The 21,456-nt window shown below is 40.3% G+C and overlaps 2 protein-coding genes across 4 annotated transcripts in view; one reads left to right on the top strand and one right to left on the bottom strand.

Annotated features, from left to right (window-relative positions):
* TPMT (thiopurine S-methyltransferase) overlaps window positions 1-21,456 on the top strand; it is a 270,354-nt gene that overhangs the window by 218,011 nt on the left and 30,887 nt on the right. Inside the window, exons 1-2 of one of the 3 annotated variants that reach the window (XM_050941660.1) lie at window positions 15,660-16,296; window positions 17,377-17,443. The gene's annotated coding sequence lies outside the window, so the exon portion shown is untranslated. Of the gene's footprint in view, window positions 1-15,659; window positions 17,444-21,456 lie in introns of those variants that run through there. The other 2 variants (XM_050941661.1, XM_050941659.1) reach the window with 2 other exon arrangements.
* The window catches only part of KDM1B (lysine demethylase 1B), a 44,060-nt gene that overhangs the window by 10,223 nt on the left and 12,381 nt on the right, over window positions 1-21,456 (bottom strand). The window contains exons 10-20 of the mRNA XM_050941580.1: window positions 20,696-20,874; window positions 19,416-19,592; window positions 18,294-18,368; window positions 13,603-13,740; window positions 10,929-11,100; window positions 9,095-9,222; window positions 7,386-7,517; window positions 5,389-5,463; window positions 4,219-4,335; window positions 2,824-2,949; window positions 1,156-1,278 (exon numbers count right to left, since the gene is read on the bottom strand). Of these exons, the coding sequence (XP_050797537.1) occupies window positions 1,156-1,278; window positions 2,824-2,949; window positions 4,219-4,335; window positions 5,389-5,463; window positions 7,386-7,517; window positions 9,095-9,222; window positions 10,929-11,100; window positions 13,603-13,740; window positions 18,294-18,368; window positions 19,416-19,592; window positions 20,696-20,874 (1,442 nt within the window). The remainder of the gene's footprint in view (window positions 1-1,155; window positions 1,279-2,823; window positions 2,950-4,218; window positions 4,336-5,388; window positions 5,464-7,385; window positions 7,518-9,094; window positions 9,223-10,928; window positions 11,101-13,602; window positions 13,741-18,293; window positions 18,369-19,415; window positions 19,593-20,695; window positions 20,875-21,456) is intronic.

Genomic DNA, 21,456 nt, shown 5'->3' with positions numbered 1-21,456 from the left:
GAGCAACACATCTCGAAGAACAACAGTTACAAAGGTGAGTAACCATCTTATTCCTTTGGGTGAGTCACTTAAAAGTTAGCTTTTAGTGTAATTTCTGTTGAGGCCATTAGCCTCATCCTTGCTGGTGGCTGGCTGCTTCATTAAAATCTCTCCCATCAAAGGGGTGGTGGCTGGAAGTGAGCATAGACTCTGTATGCACCAACTGTTAGCAAGGGCTCGCTCAGAGCATTAGAGTCACCAATGTACATCATGCATTACACAACTCCTGGAATTGCATATGGCTAATTCAGAACAGAAAGCTCCAAACAAGATCCACATTTCAAAATAATACGACATTAACAGCAGCAACATTTATTTTACGCATCAACTCAAAGAATCCAGAGGTCAGTATAGCTACTAAGTATTCCTTAACGTCCAGCTGTTAAAAATCAGAGCCGCTCTGGAATATCATGAGGGAAAAGTTCAGCCAGCAGGAGATCATTACTTTACTATTGCAAAGTAATGATCTCCTGCTTCCGCAGAATTGACAATAGTGTTTATAATAAACTTTGATATTAGTTATTATCTCAAAGGTGACCTGCCAAGAGACAGAAGGGGAAGAGGACTTGTACCCAACAGATATATAAGGAAGGCTTGCCCTTTTGGGGCACGGGGAGAAGAGAGAAAAGGGTGGAGACAAAAGTTTTTATTCTGCTTGGTTTTCACATTAGAAAGCCAGCTCTTGTCTAGCCTACACAACTTTCTGTGTGGATGGAGAACTAGTGGGATGATAACATCAGAAAGATCAAGCACATGACACCTGATGAACTGGGAAGTGATTTTTACTCTGACTGTTTAAACTTTGTTTTTTGTTAATGCCTCTAACCAAAACATGTAGAAGAAAAACTCCCATTTGGTTTACAAATTAACGCCCCTATTTCTTCATTTCAGGCCTAAGATAGTTCCCACTTCCCATTTCTGTGATCACAGAAGATCAGACTTGACATTCCTGTTATTTCTCGGACAAAAGACAGGCAGAAAAACCCACCACATTTCAGGTCTTATTTCTACATCATAGTGAAGTAATAAAAGGGCACAAACTTTTTTTTCTTTGCCAGTCCCTCTTTAAATCTGTGGCAAGTTAATTCTTGTTTGACACAAAAACACTTGTCTTACCTGCTCCTTAAACAGCTCTCGAAGTACAGTCATGCACAGTTGTAGTACTTGTTTGTCATCTAAATTCTTAATGGTTGTCACAGCATCTCCGGTAACTACTGACATTAGAACACTATATTTACCCTAGAATCAAAATGTTAACATTTGATATCATTTCAGAAATACTAAGAATGTCCAGAAAGTAACTTAAATTACTAGTGTCCCCAATAGACAGTCAGTGTGGGAAATTAACGTTTTTTTGAACCAAGTCAATTATGATCCCTAAGAAAGTTTATCCTCTGTAGTTTTTACTCTCAAATATGAAAAAACTAGAAGAAAGTCAGAGGACAATACAGAACCTCATTGGGTAGAATTAGTCCTTTTTATAACTGTGCAGAATTTACTGGAACCCATCTATTTGTCAGCCTAAATACACAAAGGATGTTAACATGCTTACATTCATGCATACAAGTCACATTCTCAGTGCCAGATCTAATCTCCAGTTCAATGCTAAAGCTCCACTGCTAACTTCAAGAGACGGAAACAAGAAGAGGCCCCACTAGGATTCTAGTCATTATGGGCCTGAGACAAAGCCTACTGAAGTCAATGAAAGTCTTTGTATTGACTTCATTGGGTTTTGGCTCAGGAACCAAGTGCTCTGCCCTAAATCTGCTGCGGTCCTGCTTACCTCTGTTACCACAAAACTCAGCTATCAGGAGTTTCAAAAGTGAAAGAGCAGCGGCTACAGAATATTGCAGAAGGCCTTATCTCGCTCACAGTATGCTATTCCTCCCTCTCATCTTTATGGGGCAATTAATATACCATCATTACTAAGCTAGAGAACAATCTGCTACCTAAGAATCACACCAGAAGCTCCCATTTATCCTCAAGAGCCCCCACCATGAGCATACTGAATCTTTCTGCAGGAGTAACTTCTCAAATACTGGCAGATGCCTTTTCTAAAGGTCATCCAGGAACACATGATTACAGGACATTGTCTTCATAGGGTCTCTTGGAAAAGCCAGCAAGTTACAGAAAGCTCTTTACTTGTTCACAAAAAGTAGTAGATAACAGGGCAAGGTACACTGAAAGTGAAGGGGGGATAGGGGGGCGGAAAGACTTGCTGTCCGTCACAGGCTGGAGCTGGTATTAAAATCCATAGCTTTTGAACTGACCTTACAGCCTTATTATTGTTATGGGCAAAGCCAATTTGACTGCGGCGGTGCCAGACTATGGGTCCAATCTATGAGCCTGATTCTCTATCCCCCTTACTGGTTTAAATTGATTACACAAGGTGTAGGGAAAACAGAGAACCAAGACTTATATTTCTAAGATGGGAAATGAATTCCTCATTCTTTCTACAGCACTTTAGCCAGTATGTATGACCCCAGAAGCCCATATCTTTCAGACCTAAAACCAGGACATCCTAGTTGCATAAGGATCGCTCTGCATCCAGTCTTGAAAAATGTCTCCTACTTACTACAAAACAATACTTTAAAAAGAGTGTTGTCAATTCACAATCTGTTCTTTCCTACAGAAAAATACTGGTGCTGTTTTTATAATAGCAAGGGAGCAAACAGCAAAGAAAACTTCCATTGTTCAGTAATTCTTGGCACTTGGGTTTCAAACTAAATTTTTTTAAATGTCAATTGAAAATACTGACATTCCACCATATACAGCATATGGTACCTGGGGATCCATGTCATAGAACACACTGAAAAGCCCACGTTTGCTGGAACTAGGTGGAACGTGACCAAAAAAATCAGCTCCTTGAATTTTGCTGTCCCAAAATCTGTAAGGAAACTGCAAGGCAACCTAGAGAGAGAGAGAGAAAAGATTCAGTCAGAGATAATTTCACATTACAAAATTTGCAACCTGCCTTGTACCTCTGTATTTAAAATGTATCTCTCTCTTTCCCCTCAACCTCAGGTACCCAAATATCCTCCTCAGAGTAGGATATTTGGGTCTTTTTGTTTATCAAGAAAGAAGAATGGTATAAAATTGTTGCTGTCTCTCAGATTAAAAAAAGCACAATCTGAGTAATGCTGCCAATCAATTTGGCTACAGAAAACCTTGGGCAAGATACTGTGCTGTACCTCTTATGAGGCATGACACAGAACTCATAAGCCCAGAGGGACGGTTGTCTTATAGGGTGCAGCAATGCCTGGAATTTCTGCAATGCTGTGTGCCCTTGGCACAGTCCTCCTGCCAGCCCCACCCCCAGCACACAAGGATTTGTCAATGTGAGGGGAACCTGAGGGTATGGCTACATTTGGAATTTCAAAGCGCTGCCCCGGCAGCACTGCGGGAGCGCTGCCGCGGCAGCGCTTTGAAGTGTGAGTGTAGTCGGAGCGGCAGCGCTGGGAGAGAGTTCTCCCAGCGCTGCATGTAAACCACATCCCTTACGGGTGTAGCGTGCAGCCACTCTGATTACACTGACGCTTTACAGCGCTGTATCTTGCAGCGCTCAGGGGGGTGTTTTTTCAAACCCCTGAGCGTGAAAGTTGCAGCGCTGTAAAGTGTGAGTGTAGCCATGGCCTCAGAGATAGTCTTGTGTGTCACTTACGCACTAGTGGGGGAAGGGAGAACCCTCCCCAGGGCAAATATGGGTCTTTCAGTGTCCCTTTATGCCACTCTGACCCTTTTACTTTACAAAGGAACTGGAGTGGGTGGATTTCACCACTTACGACTGTTAGATTTAGTACACTACCATACACATTGTTCAGATGCAGGCACAAAGTTCAAAGACCAGCAGTGATTTTTTTACAAAGTAATTTGTTTAAAAAAAAATGGTTAAAATAGGATGAAAAAAGAAAGAAAGAAAAATGAACATACAGGATCCAGATACCATTTTGCTCTTCTATGCTTTTTTATTTATTTAAATGTATGTTCTGCAGGTTGAAAAAAAATTATGAAAGCAAATTTCACAATATACATACCCAGGCATACCACAGCAGCTCTATGCTTATAGCATGAAAGGAAATTATGCTACAAGCTGCAAGACAGAATCCTCCTACTAAGAGGCTCAAAGCACTTGATGCTCATTTTCTTTCCCCTAACTAAAAAGTAATTTTAATTATGTACCTTCTCAATGACTCCTGCTCCCAAACTGTTAATGGCTTTCATTTTTCTCTCTGGCAGTGGTGGATTAAACTGAATGGCATTTTTCTGAAGAAGGGCCAGTGGCACCGTAACCAAAACCTATGGAAGAATAAAGAATCATGATCACAACAATAGCAAAAGCTTTACAAAGCAATTAAGACTAATCTCTCATTGTAAGTACCCATCGTTCTTGTAACAGAACAAAGATCAAGAGGCACAATTCTCCCACGGCAACTTGGTGTCTACTGTCACTACATGTTAATGGCAGCCATATCACACATTCAGAGGAGAAGAGACTCCTCAGTACAGTGGTTCTCAAGATGTGGTCTGCAGAGTGACTTACATCACAGAGATGAACTATGCTAACAGTAGTAATGCTTCCTGATAGTTACAGTTCTAGCGTTTCTAAATGGCTTTTTTTTTTATTACCTCTCTCTACACCCTGCACAACAGCTTCATGTCTTATTCTGCTTGGGTTTTCTTTGGTGTAAATTTAGCCTTGACCAAAGCTGCACACAGCCTCAACATTTGAGAAGAAGCAAGACTGGGCAGATTAGAGCAGTTGGAGTGATAGGAAATGAGGGGCGATTCAGTAGTAAAGGTAAAAGACCTACTCCCAGAGAAAAGGAGTAAATAAGCTAGATAATGTAAAAAGAGGAGGGAGGTGGGAGTGCAGATTATAACGAAACAGCTGCCACCCTCACTAAAGCAAGCTGATTTTCATTATGTCTCTTTTATATTGTCCTAATACTCACATCAGAATATTGGATTGACTCTTACAAATAGTTGTTTAAGGCTAAATAAAAATATACTAGTCTTATTAGTGCATTATGAAATATCTTTATAATTAAAACTATCATCAAAATAAGCAGAGGACACTTCATCATCCGTTAATCTTAGATATTTTTAAAACTGTGTTTGTTTCACTTGCAAAATTCAGGTAATTCTGAAGAGGTCATTAGTTCAAATGAGCGAGTTTCCACAGTATATATAAATTAGCATTCCAAACTCAAACATGCCCAGTGAAGAACGGTCACTATATCAACCAAACATGGGTCATTGAACAATTAAGTTGTAAAAATATACAGGTTTTTTTAAACCTCTAAAGAATCTATGATCTAAATACAGATAAACTTGAAACATACTGGTTACCTTTTGTGCTGTCCACACTGTTCCATCTGCTGTAGTGACCTGGACTTCTTCCCCAGAATAGTCTATACTGTGTACCTGATTTACAAAGGGAAAGCAATAGTGATACACCAAAAATTCTATGAAATAATACAATCCACATTCAAAGTACAGCAAATTATTACAAGTCTATAAAGTTCACCTCCCGATACGTTAACTCCCATATTTGATGCAGAAGGGCACATTACATCAGAAAAACTAGCCACGGTGGAAAAAGGGAACCTGAAACAAAAGTTCACTGTTCAAATGAAGCAACTCATCATATGAAGAGGAGGATAACAAGGTTATAGACAGTTCTCTCAAGATTATTGCGGAGTTCCCAGAAATGGTAAGGGTAGAAGTCAAACAGTTCATTAGTAAGGATGCTAAAGCTAAGGAGCCTGACACATGAAAGAAGGGAAAATATATGTTTTTTAAAGTCAAGTTAGTTACAAAAGTGACTTTTTCAAGACTGAATTTTATGTACTTGCTAAATACCATGATTAGGTTAGTCATAAATTTTAGACTATGCCTCTAGGATGCAGATATCCACCTATATTTCCAGTATCATAGGTTTGCTATAAATAGAATCACTTGCTGACAATTGAGATGAAATCTAAACACTGAAATTATACAGAAATAATTAAAAAACAAACAAAGCTTCCTCCTCTTCCGTCACATCAAAACTAGTTATAGTTATCTCAAACCCAGATTTGTCTGTGGAATATGAAGAGATGCTTGTACAAACACCCCCAGACTTATGCAATCATTCCGTTCCAGAAAGCCTTGCGTAACTCGAATTTTGCGTAAGTTGGAAACGTATACCCGTACATTATACAAAAAATTTCCACAACTTGAAAATATTATTTCAGGTTTATGGAACTTTTTCGGTAAGTGCAAATTTGTGTAAGTCAGGGCTTGCATAACCGAGGCAGCGTCTGTATGCTTCAAAGCTAATACCCAGTCACATTCACTGGGGACAACCGTGACTGGATAGCAGGGAATCAGAGAAACCCAGAGGATATGTATAGCAGGATGTGAGGTGCCTCCCTTCAATACCCTCTTTAGTCCTCTGCTTAGCCACTGGCTGGGCAAAGCCAGCTGACTGGTTGTCAGGTGCTCCTCTTCCCCCATTTAAGCTAGCACAGGCATTTCAAAAGCCTCTTTCTCTCCAAAAAGAATGAGGAGTAGACCTAAAAGTCGCATTTCTCCAACAAACAAACTTCAGAAACAGACTCCAATGAGAAACTGCACAATTGGAATTAATTTGCAAATGGGAGTGGGGGGAGGGATGGCTCAGTGGTTTGAGCATTGGCCTGCTATACCCAGGGTTGAGAATTCAATCCTTAAGGGGGCCATTTAGGGACCTGGGGTAAAAATGTGTCTGGGGATTGGCCCTGCTTTGAGCAGTGGGTTGAACTAGATGACCTCCTGAGGTCCCTTCCAACCCTTGTATTCTATGATTCTGTGAAATTAGGCTTGAATAAAGACTGGGAGTGGATGGGTCATTACACAAAGTAAAAACTATTTCCTCATGCTAATTTTTCCCTTACTGTTACTCACACCTTCTTGTCAACTGTTTGAAATGGGCCATCCTGATGATCACTACAAAAGTTTTTTTCCTCCTGCTGATAATAGCTCACCTTAATTGATTAGTCTTGTTGGTATGGCAACACCCACATTTTCATGTTCTCTGTGTATATATATCTTCCTAATGTATTTTCCACTGCATGCATCCAATTAAGTGAGTTTTAGCCCATGAAAACTTATGCCCAAATAAATTTGTTAGTCTCTAAGGTGCCACAAGTACTCCTCATTCTTTTTCCTGATACAGACTAACATGGCTACCACTCTGAAACTTTTCTCTCCAGTTAGCTGCTCTCCCCTCCCTCCCTCCCTCTCCTTGGTTGTAGCTTAGGAGCTGTGCTCTTATGATGCTATGAGTCTGACTGATCCCCTGACACCACCATTTTACAACTCACCGGAAGCTTAAGTCGAACATCAACCCCTTCAGCCAGTTTATCTATGATGGTAGAATACCCTGGTGTTAAAAGGGTGTGATCTCCAGCAAACTGGGCAAAAAATTCATTGTGGTCCCATGAGCGTGCAGATACCTGTGGAAAGGATATAATAGGTTGTGTCTACCAGTTGGGAGACAATGTGTAAGCTTTATAAAAGCCACACATGTAGAGGAAGCTAAACTGGTTCCCTCCATACCAGGGGATCAGATGCCACCTGATGCATGGCAAAATCAAGAAAGATAGGCAAAATCTTTATCTAAATGAGGCTACACTATGCAAATTGTCTAATTAAGCAAAATGACACAGTCTGGATAGGTTACTAAGCAATACCCTGCTGAGAGCATCATTTGCCACAGTGCAAGAAGAGCACTGTGAAAACGATTGGTGTATAGGCATAAAACATTTTAGGTACCAGTAAAAGGCGTTTTCCGACCAAAACAAGGGTATACAGCTATCTAATCTCTCAAATGATTAGATGCTACAGTGTTGTTATATCAATAAGGGTTTTTAAGCATTAGTACTCAGATAACAGAATATAAAGAGTTTCATCAGATCCTCCCCATCTCCGTGGAATGTTCTAGTTTTCTTAGAGAAGATTGGGAGTGTTCAAAATGTTGCTCCATTTGTTTGTGGTTTTGCACCAATCAGTGGGCCTGCCTGCAGAGTGAAAGGCTAAATAGAATGTGAGTGTGCAATTCTAACAGCCATTTTCATATCAAATATAAAAGATGCTTGAAACAGCAAACTTTGTCCAAAGAGAAGTAATAAATAAATCTCTGGGGTCTGTTTCTAAGGCCAGCGGATTGGTGCCACTACAAAGTTAACAAGCATGATTACATGAGATTTAAAATCAAAGGGTGAAATTGTTGACTCCAGTGAAGTCAACAGCAAAACTCCCAAAACATATGGCTGAATAATACTAGGGGGAGGGAAGGTGTTGGTTTGAAATGGTTCTCAGCAAACTGGGCAGGAACTAAGAGTAAAGGTATGTCATCCATAGGCTTTCTATTGAAAATGAAAGTATTCTACTACTAAAATAGTAAAAATATAATGCAGCAGCTATGTTCATGATTATCATTTTTACCATCACAACCTTAGAATTATGAACACCAGAGTTAAGAACTGATCAGTCAACACCACACCTCATTTGGAACCAGAAGTATGTAATCAGGCAGCAGAAACAAAAGAAAACAAAAACACAAATACAGTACAGTACTGTGTTATACGTAAACTACTAATAAAATAAAGGGAAAGCAGCATGTTTTCTTCTTCATAGTAAAGTTTCAAAGCTATATTAACTCAATATTCAGTTGTAAACTTTTGAAAGAACAACCATAATGTTTTGTTCAGTCACGAATATTTCAGTTACGAACCACCTCTATTCCCAAGGTGTTCATAACTCTGAGGTTCTATTATATTCTCAAGGGCTACAGATAATTTATCCAATAATATTTCACAGCAACTAATACAGCACTAGAAAACTGACTACTGCAGGTAAAATGATACATGTAAGTACATACCTGCACTCACATACATATATTGCCAGTACAACACAACAGCGTTCCCTCTAATTTTCTACCTCCATGTACGGAATGGATTTTGTTATGTGCACCAATATAGAGGTGATGTGTGACCTGTTTCATCACATATTTAATCAATCATGCACTCACCTGATGGAGGTCACTGCCACAGGCATACTCCAAGTTACTGAGGTGGAACTGTAGTACTTTTTCCTCCAGATCACTGAACTGGATACCTGACTCCTGAATAAAAGCCTTATAGATCTCCTGTATCTTCTCTGTACAGAAACAGATTTACATTATGAATGTAGAAACAGGTGATCATAGTACATTGTTCTCGGAATCACACAAGTTTGTAAGTTAGCTATTAATACTCATTCAAATTTATTTCTTATTTAGTGAAAAAGCTGCTACAGAATATATGCCAGCAAGATCTCTCACATATGATCAGATGAAACCCTAATTTGGTTTAGGATTAAAATAATTTGATTTCAGATACAGATAAGGCAGCGTATGTTGAGAACTGCCCTCAAAAAGAGAGTAGATATTACTGTCAACCTCAGAAAAAAGTCTGGTTAAAAAAAAATAAGCCATCTAGGATAACCAACATAGACAGCAGAGAAATTCATTGTTCAGCTACCATCAATACATCATGCTGCAGTGATGAGGTTTAAATAACACTCATTCCCCAAGGTTAATTCATTAAAAAAAAATTAAAACAAAAACAAAATAACCCCAAAGCAAACATGAATCCTACTCTGCATGCCACCTTCTACAGAATTCTGTTTAATTTTCACATAAGCAAAAGATTTGAGCCATATGGGGCCCAATTCAACAATGGATTCTCTTCCTTGTTTTCCAGTGGGCTTTGGATCAGGCCCTTACTCTGTGTGTACTCATCATAGAAAAAAGAAGCAGAACTATATTCTGAAAATGTAATTTAAAAAATAAAATCACAGCTGCCCTGACCGTCTCTATCCAACCAAAACTGCTTCAGCTACTTGGCTGAACATCTACACTATAATTAAATCCCCTTAACCTGAGCCTAAGTCAGCTGGCATGGACCAGTCAAGGGTGTGTAACTGCAGTGTAGACATACCCTTAGAGACACACTGGTGGTAGTACCAAAGCCAAGGATAGTTATATTAAAAATGGCCAAACTATGAAAACAACTGATCCAATTGTCATGGAGTTGGGGGAGACAAGACCCTGCACTCCTGGCTTCCTGTGATTCACCATGACTCTTAGCTGGCCAGTAAAACAGAAGGTTTATTTAGATGACAGGAACACAGTCCAAGACAGGTCTTGCAGTACAGACAACAGGACCCCCTTAGTCAGGTCCATCTTGGGGGCCAGGGGATGCCAGGAGGTCTGTCTGGCCTTCCCTCCACTTTCCTAGCCAGCTTCAAACTGAAACTCTTCAGCCCCTCCTCTCCCTTTGTTTCTTTTCCAGGTCAGGAGGTCACCTGATTTCTTTGTTCTCCAACACCTTCAGTTGGCACCTTTGCAGAGGAGGGGCCCAGGCCATTAGTTGCAAGGAGACAGGGTGTCGGCCATTCTCTGTGCAGACCCTTGCACACCCCTGCCCTCTAGGGCTCTGCAACAATCGCACACCCTTATCCCACCACCTAGATACTTAAGAAATGCATAGGGGAAACTGAGGCACCAACACAGTATTCAGTGAAAAAATTTAAGAACATTCTCATTTTGTCACACCAATCTCCTGTATTACCATCAATGTAGGAAAAAATTACTCTTCAAATGAGATATGGTCTGGACTACAAATCTAGGGGTGAAATCCTGGCTCTAGGGAATTCCATTGACTTTAATGGAGCCTAGAAGTTTAAGGCCAACCATACATACAAATATTCAGAATCTCCAAATTATGTACGAAATTAAAAGCAAATTGGCATAAAAGCCTCCTTAGTCTTATGCTTATGAATGTTGTCAACATCTCTGGTGTCCAGGACAATGCCTCTCCTACCTCCAAGAGGGACATCTTGATGCTGGGTCTTATCTTTTCTCCATTCTGAGACAACATCCAGGATGGCATTGAAATGAAAGTCCATGCGCTTATCTATAGTGGGGTCAGTTATCCTTCCACCTTCTTGGATCAAATCACATCTCTCCCCTAGTTTGTGCATTTTAATGCCAAGCTTCAAAAGAAATGAGTAAGAGTAAAATTTCTACGGGGAAAATTCACTTCATAAGCTGCTCAAGTACATTTTAAAAAGAAAGGTAAATCCTTAGGAATAAGGCACTGTTGCTAACATGGGAGTTTTTGCACACTTTAAACAACTGGTCAGGTTAGACATGAATCTCAACCTCTTAAAATAATACAAAAATTTACTTCTGAATGGAACCTGAAACTCAGCAGTTAAACCAAACCTATGATTTTTAAGCAACAATACCTCAAAGGCAGTACAAAAATACAAGGATTAGAAAATAGTGAAACTAGAGAGTTGCACACTTTGTTGCTTTTGTAGGCAGAGTGCATTGCACACAGCAGGAGCTCCTTCCCTTCCTCCACACACATCCCACAAACTGTGTCCCACCCTTCCGTCCCACTCTATTTCAGAGACTCACTGCAACCTCTTGGCCCCTTCTCTCATGCCAGGGGCTCTGTGTATCCTCCATGCTGTGGAGTCTGCCAACCAGAAGCCAGGAGCTCTGTGTCTCCACCATTTGCTCCTTCCAGTTTTCACCAATATTAATATAGTTCTGCCCACAGAGGACTAAAACATTCCCCCAAATGTTCTGGAATTGATCAGATGTTCAATAATTCAAAAATTATTGCATTATAGACAGAAAGAGAGACAGAGGGATGCCACTGAGTTGAGCGTTAAACCTTGCTTTACTTGGCTAACTGTCAGTATTTTTTCTTTTTTTAAAAGTCACATATAAAGAGTTGACAAGTTTTCCAAAGTCCAAGTGAAACAATTACATGGAGATGCAGCACAAATTCTTTTCAATGCACTTTTACCTAGTCAGAGATATGGCCTAAGATTTCCCCATTCTATCCACTTATCCTGTGAGACCTTGGGCTGCTTCCCACTGCAGGTCTCTTTTCAAAATACAGTTTTATTTTTAAAAAAGTAAAAAATACCCTAAATAAATGATCACACACTATTACTAAACATATGAGCTCCCTCTGGGTATTCAGAAGCCATTCCTTCTCACTTTTCTGATTAAAATAAGGTTTTGCTATTTTTCCCCATTATTCTTCCCAGTGGCATAGAGCATTGGACAGTTACAGGAAAATGAGCTAGATTTTCTCCTGGTCTCCAGCAGACTAGTTAGCTAAGTTCCACTTGCAAAAACTCAGCCTGGGATCTGAACATAAAGCTGCTTTGGAGTTTGCAATGTTGGCAGTTAAAACACACCTTTTTACTGGTAGCCTATGCGGATTTCATCTGGAAGTCACTGAGAGACAATATACACAAATCCCCACAATGCCATAAAACCACACTAAGGTCAGCTGGGGCTTACAGTTGAAAAACTATTGCCAACTCCAGATTAAGGGCTTATCTATACTACAACCACCAAGCTGCTGGGGACTGTCACAACGTTATCTGCAGTTACAGGCAAAAACATGGCTTCTTCTTGCAGCTGGTGCCTAGCCATTTTTAGTTTAGCAATGTGCCTGACACTGTGCTAAAACCCTGCTCTGTCCAAGGCTGTAGCACTAATCAAAGACATGGTTACCACACAGATATCACTTACAAGGCAGATTTATGTTTTAAATCACACCAACCATGTCATAAATTGCATCACCAGATGTGGTTTTTATTGCAATACAGCTAAGCCCTAAAGTTCTCAAACTTGATAAACTCTTATGCTTTACAGACTGACCATTTCTCCGTATATGGATTAGTACTACTAAGGATGGTTACGAAAGTGATGTTTTTCTATGGTCAATTTGGTTGCTACGAGTTAGAATAGCATTTCATCAGAATCTCTTATTCTCACCCATTAAGATGAGAACTTTCTTTATTAACTTGTTTCACCTAAGAGATGGACTACAGATACTTTGAGCAGAATCTCTCTGAGCTAGTTATTTCTTCACCTCCTTTCCTGAATCCAAGTGGACAATAATTTCATTTGAATTGTGTGCTGCAAGATCTTCAATTAAAAATTTGCACTCAGAAAGCACTTCGTCTTTTGCTTCATTTATAGTTAAAAGGTGGCATAGATCAAACTTAACTGTATTTAAAGAGCCATTCAAGACAATAAATACATGTATAGTACTCTGTCTGAAAGGTAGTAGTTGAAACCAAGGATTTTTTCTATACTTTAGAATTCATAAAGGACTTAAATGTATCAGGGAAATAATTACAATCACAAATAAGACCAGCCTTACCACAAGCAATTCTATTGTGAAGGATCATTTGGTTTGATTGGTTGTTGTTTTTTTTTAAGGTGACTAATGTTAAAATGGAGATATTTTAAAGAAACAAATTATTTTAAGGTTAGCTCAATCATTGCTCTGATTATAAGAGGCCGATCCACCTAATTCCTGGAAAGAAACTTTTATATTCAGAAATATTAACTCGTGGATCAAAACCATGGCACTCACACATATATACATGCTACATGGCTTTGTAATTAGACCACTTTCACTAACAATAATGCATAATCATTGCAGGGAAGAAACCCACTTGCTCACACATTAGTGCTATTGGGTTGTTGACACAGCCATTCACGATCTGTGCTCCTTTTCCTACAGTGATTCCTTTGAAAGTCCTATCGTCCCACACACGCCCGCCAATTCTGTCTTTCGCTTCTAGCACAATGACCTGTAACACAAATATAGCTTAGGAAGTTGTCAGAGAAGATATTTTAAAAACACTTATCTAGGTTCCAGGATAAAGACAAAATTAAGCTGCTTAGTTAAGTTATTGAGCTTAATACTTTACTTTGTTGATAAATGGACACTAATGGAGCAGGCCTTCTATTCATGTTTCTCATACTGTAATTTTAAAATTACTTTAAAGAGATACATACACACAGTTACAAAACAAAGGCTCATTTAAACTTTAGCCAAAATTAATACCTTAATAAAACTAGGCTTGAGCATATTATCATTTCCTTTTTTCAACATCTACAAGGTAAAAAAACTTCCAATTTTTCAGGTTTAGGGAAAGGTGCTCCAGTTATCCAAGTTAATATATGTTGACCTTTTGCTGCTTCTTTTAAAATACATTTAATATACATTTCCTATACTGAAAATACATATTTTCTAAAAGGATAAGCAATATTTTCAATTAAAACTGTTTTTGCTGTTTGATATATTAATATAATTCATTGCAAAATAGATTTCTGCATGACTGACACAATGGACAAGGAAGACAACGTGCATTTGTGATTCAGCAATCATGGAATGGGTTGAAAATGGGGCAGAATTCCAGCCTTCTGGATTGTGACGCTGTGCATAAGAAAGGTGACCATTTATATCACTGTTGTTACTCCGTTACACAATTTCCATTAGTCTTGCATAAAGTGTATCATGTTAGGTGTCAAAATGGAAAAGTTACAATCTGTCAAAATATGACTATTCTGATTAAGTCCACGTATGATCTTTGTATCCAAAGTTACGAATGTTGGTTATGTATTTGTATCTCCAACATGTGTATTGTTCCTGGGTGACACCCTCTAGGTAGACTTACATCAGCATTAGACAGCTATGTGCTGATGGTCAATTAAGGACACTCAGTTCACAATGGGTCATTAAAGAAATTCATCCTGCCCAGTAAGCCTTTCCTGTGGACATCTCGGAAAGAATATGGCAAATAGCTGCATGAGTCAGCAAAGCATGTGAGAACTTGTGATAATGGCACTCTCAGCAAGTTTGCAGATGACACTAAACTGGGAGGAGTGGTAGATACGCTGGAGGATAGAGACTGGGTACAGCGAGACCTAGACAAATTAGAGGATTGGGCCAAAAGAAACCTGATGAGGTTCAAGAAGGACAAGTGCAGAGTCCTGCACTCAGGAGAGAAGAATCCCATGCACTGCTACGGACTAGGGACCGAATGGCTAGGCAGCAGTTCTGCAGAAAAGGACCTACGGGTTACAGTGGATGAGAAGCTGGATATGAGTCAACAGTATGCCCTTGTTGCTAAGAAAGCTAACAGCATTTTGGGCTGTATAAGAAGGGGCATTGCCAGCAGATCGCGGGACATGATCATTCCCCTCTATTCAACATTGGTGAGGCCTCATCTGGAGTACTGTGACCAGTTTTGGGCCCCACACTACAAGAAGGATGTGGAAAAATTGGAGAGAGTCCAGTGGGGGCCAACAAAAATAATTAGGGGGCTGGAACACATGATTTATGAGGAGAGGCTGAAGGAACTGGGATTATTTAGTCTGCACAACAGAGGTGAAAGTAAGCTGGTACGTGCCGGTAAGAAAAGGAGACTGCCTGAGGGAGGGAGGAGCCTGCCCCCTGCATAAGAATAGTTTAAACTCAGCTGTTCCCTGAGAAGTTCAGCCCTGGGGGTTAGGAGTAGTTTCTGACATCCTTGTTAATTTCACTCACAGTAGCTGGGGGGAGTGGGGAGGGTGTGTTTGACCATTGCAGGGACAGTCCTTGTCTGGCCCCAGGATGAGGGGGTCTAGTCTCCAATACTAATATACACAACAAATACAAGTATTTGGCTGCACAACTTAAATCCAGAGCTAATAAAAGCATGTGGAAGGGGAAAACTCACTGTCACGTTGGTTTCTTGTCTCCTCCCTCCCCCTCCTCTAGCCAGGCTGCAGACAAGGCTCTGCATTCCTCCTGCCCCACTCCCAGCAGGGGTTCTCCTCTAGGCTCTAGCTTGCAGTAGGGACACTGGCTAAGATGCCTGCTGCTGCCTGCATAAGAACAGTTTAAACTCAGCTGTTCCCTACGCAGTTCAGCCCCCAGGGTTAGAAGCCTTGTTACTTTCACTCCTAGTTGTTGTCGGGGGTGGGGGAGTGTGTGTGTATGAACATGGCAGGGGCAGTTCTTTTCTGACCCTGGGATGAAGGGATCTCCTATACACAAAAAACACAATCAAAATCAGGAACCATTTCCAAGTTCAAATCTATCCCATTCCCTCCCCAGCAGAGGATCATGGCTGTGATGTCCAAACTGCTTGCAGATCCTCTTTGAAATGTTACTGAACCGCGCAGGGAACAGCTGAGTTTAAACTGTTCTTACGCAGGAGGCAGGCTTCTCCCTCCCTCAGCCACTCTCCCTGCTCCCTGCTGCAAGCTAGAGGGAAGCCCCTGCAGCTGCTGCTCAGTGCCAGGCAGGGAGAAAGCATGGAGCCTAGTGTCCGCAGCCTGGCTGGAGGAGGAAGGAAGGCACGGAGAAAAATGTGACAGTGAGTTTTCACTTTTTCAGGCTTATTCCAATAGTAAAGTTTTATTACAGACAGTACTGATAGTAGTAATAGTAGCTTTATTTTCTTTATCTATGTCATGCAATGGGAGGGATCCATGAAGTACATAGGAGAGGTGGGTTGCTTGCGATTGGACCATATGTAAATTACTTTCACCCCTGCCCAAACCCCAGGGCTCCCAGCCACCTCTGCAGCTGGCAGCTCCAGGGGTGATTTAAAGGGCCTGGTTCCTAGCTTCAGCAGAATCCCTGAGCCCTTTAAATCCTGATTTAAAAGCCTAGGGATTTAAAGGCCCCAGCTCTTCTGATAGAGGCCATGCCTCTTCCGGTTGAGCCCCTCCCCCTCCGCAGGACTCTGGAGTACCGGCAAGTCCTTTAAATTACTTTCACCCCTGCTGCAGGAGAGAAGATTGAGGGGGGATTTGATAGTTGCTTTCAACTACCTGAAGGGGGGTTCCAAAGAGGGTGGATCTAGACTGTTCTCAGTGGTACCAGATGACAGAACAAGGAGCAATGGTCTCAAGCTGCAGTGGGAGAGGTTTAGGTTGGATATTAGGAAAAGCTTTTTCACTAGGAGGGTGCTGAAGCACTGGAATGGGTTACCCAGGGAGGTGATGGAATCTCCTTCCTTAAAGGTTTTTAAGGTCAAGCTTGACAAAGCCCTGGCTGGGATGATTTAGTTGGGAAATGGGGTTGGACTAGATGACCTCCTGAGGTCCCTTCCAACCCTGATATTCTATGATTCTATGACATGTGACCCTGGACTCTATCTTGGGACAGAAAATTTCCATGCACATGGCAAAGGATATAAAAGACACCTGAGACACCTCCATGTTGCCTCTTTCCTTCTCTAATTCTTTGGACTGGGGATTTACAACTAAAAGGGGTATCTTGAACTCTGGACTGAGGCCCTTCCAATCTTTTGGAAGTTACTAGAGAGACTTTTGCAAGCCAGGACTCTATTCCATCACTGCTAGAAAGCTGATATAAGGACTTAGCAATCGTTTGTATGTATATGATCTATTAACCTTTATAAAACTCTATTTTCTTAATAAATCCTCAGTTCATGTACTAAGGATTGACTGACAGCATGATATTTGGGTAGGATCTCAGATACATTCTGATCTGGGGTAAGTGTCTGATCCTTTGGGATCAGTAAGAACCTCACATATGCTGAAATAGGTTTTCAATAATCTCTCACTATATTAGACTTCGTTGTCTGGATGGGAGTCCAGGGCTGGAATCCCCAAAGGGGGCTGTGTTTGGCTTCCAGTTAACCAGTGCGGTACTGCAGAAGCTTTTTTTTTTTTTTTTTTTTTTTTTAAAATGACTTGGGGAATCTACTTATAGAGTAAACCATCAGCTTTGGGGATTGTCTGCCCTATTTCTTGGGGTCTGCCCTGAGTGTGGCCCATCCAAGCATCTGGTCACAAGGATTTTCAAAAGAAATCGAGGAGCTTGGTGCTCAACTCCCACTCAATCTCCAATCCTGCAAACATTTAGACGTGGAAGTATTTCCACTGATTTTAATGGGACTACTCAAGTTTATTATACTTGTTTATTATAAAGAGATCATGTCAATTATTTTTAATTCTGGTAAAAGTTAATTTAATAAACAAGAGTTAATTTTTCCTCATTATTTACATTATGATAGCACCTAAGAACCACAGTCAAGGATCGGGGCCCTCTATTCTGGACACTGTTCTCATATGTCATTTTTTAAAATAGTATGTAAAATACATACTAAACATACTGCTGTTTTGCTTTGTTGTTTGACCTGAACTAAAACAACGAACAGATATTACTTAACCTAATTAAACCCTAGATTTTGTACATTTATTGGGCTCTTCTATGGAAGCATCTGTATTAGGAATATTAATTTTTCCACTACTGAAGGACAGGTTTCTAAATCCTATGAAACAGGAGGTCTGCTGTTTGTACGTGTTGAAAAAAAAAATTATTTATCCTACAACTTCTTACCTTAATTCCAAAGTTGTGCAGTTGTCTTGCAGCTGCTAATCCTGCTGGACCAGCCCCAACAATAATGACAGATTTCTTTTTTGTTTTAAAAAAGAGAGAGAGAAGGAAAGTAGCAAATGTTCTTATAGAAGAAATCAGTTGGTGCAAAACCAAAAATCAATCATTGCACATTATAGGTAACATCTGTGCTCTCACTGATTTCAGTGGTGTGGGATAAGGCCTCTGTCCTCTAAAATAGAGGATGATAACTTTGAAAGGCATGATCTGTTAGGGTTCATTTAGAGTCCATGGAAGGCCAGTTACTGCTTTGGGGATACTAACTGGTTTATTTGAGGCCTTTAAAAGCAGATGTCTCAATTTACTTTGACTAAAACGGTGCTGATAAAAAGTCAAGCAAGTTAAGTGACCTAGATCAAAAGCATCATGTATCTTGTAAGAATCTTTGATCACAAAAGCCATTAAATAATGAAAACTAGTTTAAAATACACACACTTTTCATTTACATGTAGCATAAAATTGTACTTGTCTAAATTTCTAGGAGATATGTCCTTACAGCACATATTCATTTTTGATCTACATTTCAGTGTTGTGTCACACAAACTGACAGTCATATACAAAATACCCATTTGGTCACAATCCTTGAAGGTGGGAAATGGATCAGCGTTCATGTCACGCTCCCTGTCAGTACCTGGTCTGGGCTGGGCAAGCTAATGATCCAACCAGCAGACCAAATTTGGTGATTAATCCTGGTCATGTGCCACCTGAGACATGTTGCGCATACACTAAGACGACGACAGTTCTTGAAAGCCATGTTTTCTAGCCTGGGTAAACAGGAGTGAATTACTATGCTAAACCATGGAGGAAAGCAGAGTGTATACCATGGTTTATAAAACAGGTTACAGTGTAGTTCATCCCTGTCCATAATGGCCACGGAAACAATACGCCTGGTGCGCCCACTGAAGTCAATGGGAGTTAACACTTTGCTAGCAAGAGCTAAGCTAGGTTTAAACATGATCCTGGCTAATACGGTTGGAATTACAGAATGAAACAAAAGCCCAAACATGAAAACAGAAATTAAGCAACAGCATATTCTATCTACTAATCAACATTATGGTTACTTACATTGTGGTATTCTTTGGGAAGAAGATGTTGGTCAGAACTGACTGACAAAATCCCTGTATTAATCAGCCCTTTTCGTGCCATAAAATAAAGTATCCTCTCCATCTCTTGGACACAGCGAATACGCACAAGCCCCCGCACAATGATGCGATGAGTACATTTGTGAGGGGTAAGAGCTTCCTGCATATTGGGAAACAAACAAAACAAAGACATGTTCATACAAAATGTTCCATGCTTTCTCAGGCTTAAAACATATTTCAACTGTAATTTAGATACTGAAGTCTAACCTCTAATCAAACAGGTTTCTAAGAGAGCCAACTGCAGGAAGAGAATCTCTAGACCATTTGATTCTTCCAATTCTCCCATAACCAAACAGAGTGAATTAACAGAATAAATGAGATGAGAGTACAGTGGACCTCAGCTACATCCATGATGCCTGTCAAGTACATTTAGATATCGCAGCGATGCTATTCAAGCTTTTCCACTGAATGCCTTCTGGATCCACCCAATAGAGGTCTGTGCAAGTTGTACGCTACTCCATCCAAAGTAAAAACAGGATCATATTAAAAAGTCTTATATTAAGAGACCTAAGTCAAGAAGTCTTAGTTTTGAGAAAACCAATAGGGCTTCTGAACTTATTTATACTACTATAAATCAAGAGTAACTCCAGTGAAGATAACTGAGTTAAATCAGTATACACAAAGAGAGAATCAAGACCACAACCATGTCTGGGGTCACTTGCCACTAGAAGGTGACTGTGGGACTCCTATTCTCTACATGGTGTTTATGTTGCAAATAACGTGCTCAATCTGGACTAAGTTTCTAAAATGCTAGAAGCTTTGATGTTCTAATTCTCCTCCTTAGTCATCCCCAGCTATAGTTTTGTCATGAGCCTGTTCTCACGCTTACCCAGGTATCAGTGCTTACCTAACATTCACATAAACAGAAAGTACTGAAGTGCCCTAAAAAGCCATTTAGAAATATTCTGAAGTTTCCCTTTACCAGGCTTGTACAGGGCTTTCATCTTAAAGTTGGAATGTTTCAAAAACATTTGCAGATCACTTTAAAGGAAGTTTCTTGGCATTATTAAGTATAAGCAATTTTTTTGTTTAGTGCTTTTTTTTTTTGTTACAATTTTTAAAATTTTTACTTTGTGTAATGAAGATTCTTCATAGAACACAGACTCCAGGAGGGCTCTTCTGCCCATACTTCTTGGAGGCAGTGCCTAAGAGAACATTATTTGTAAATATAAAAGTATGCCATTAACTCTCAGCCTTGCTTACTTTGCAATTTGTGTACCACAAAGACAGGATGAGGTTTCTCAAAGCTAGGTACATGGTAGGATCTCGTGAATATTCTGGGAACTCATAGAGCTCATCTAATTCCATGACATCTGGTCTCACACAAAGTGCTTTACCACATTCATTGGGCTGGTAGAAGGGCTGGAAGTATCTGTTCATCCCTGAAATGGAATAAAAACAGGCCGTGAATCAGTTGTACGCTGCTGTATCAACTAGTCCGTTCCTGACCACTCTAAGATTATATACTGAGCATGCCCAATGACCATCCTCGGGGTGGTAGTGAGGAAGTCCTCAAATCTCTGAGAATTCTAAGGATTGTTACAAGTTTTCATTGCTTTATTCCCTCCTCCACTCTCCAAGTCCTGCAATGCAGACATTGTCCTTCCAGCTGAAAAGATCTGGACCTATCCAGGTTAGAGGGTTTTTTTGGCTCTCTGGGTAACACACACAGGTGGGACAAATGGGTGCAGTAGAAGGAATCCAAACCAATAGATGTTCTAGTCTGACATTCATATAATTCTTTGTTTTCTCTGAAATAAAACATCACCTTGAAATGCAGAATACATTGAAGAAGAGTAAGTTGCTAGACAGTCTCTGACATCAGCCCCTGCCCTTGGGCTTCGGCTTTGGTCCCCCTGCCTGGGATGAGAGGGCTTGGGCCTTAGCCCTCTCACCCGGGGTGGGTTCAGGCTTTGGTCGCCCCTCCTGTGGTCAAGTAATAATTTTTGTTGTCAGAAGGGGGT

The sequence above is a fragment of the Gopherus flavomarginatus genome, chromosome 2 (genome assembly GCF_025201925.1).
Source record: "Gopherus flavomarginatus isolate rGopFla2 chromosome 2, rGopFla2.mat.asm, whole genome shotgun sequence".
In the NCBI taxonomy this organism is placed as follows: Eukaryota; Metazoa; Chordata; order Testudines; family Testudinidae; genus Gopherus; species Gopherus flavomarginatus.
Note: the sequence above shows the minus strand (reverse complement) of the source record. Positions and strands in the feature narration are given on the sequence as shown.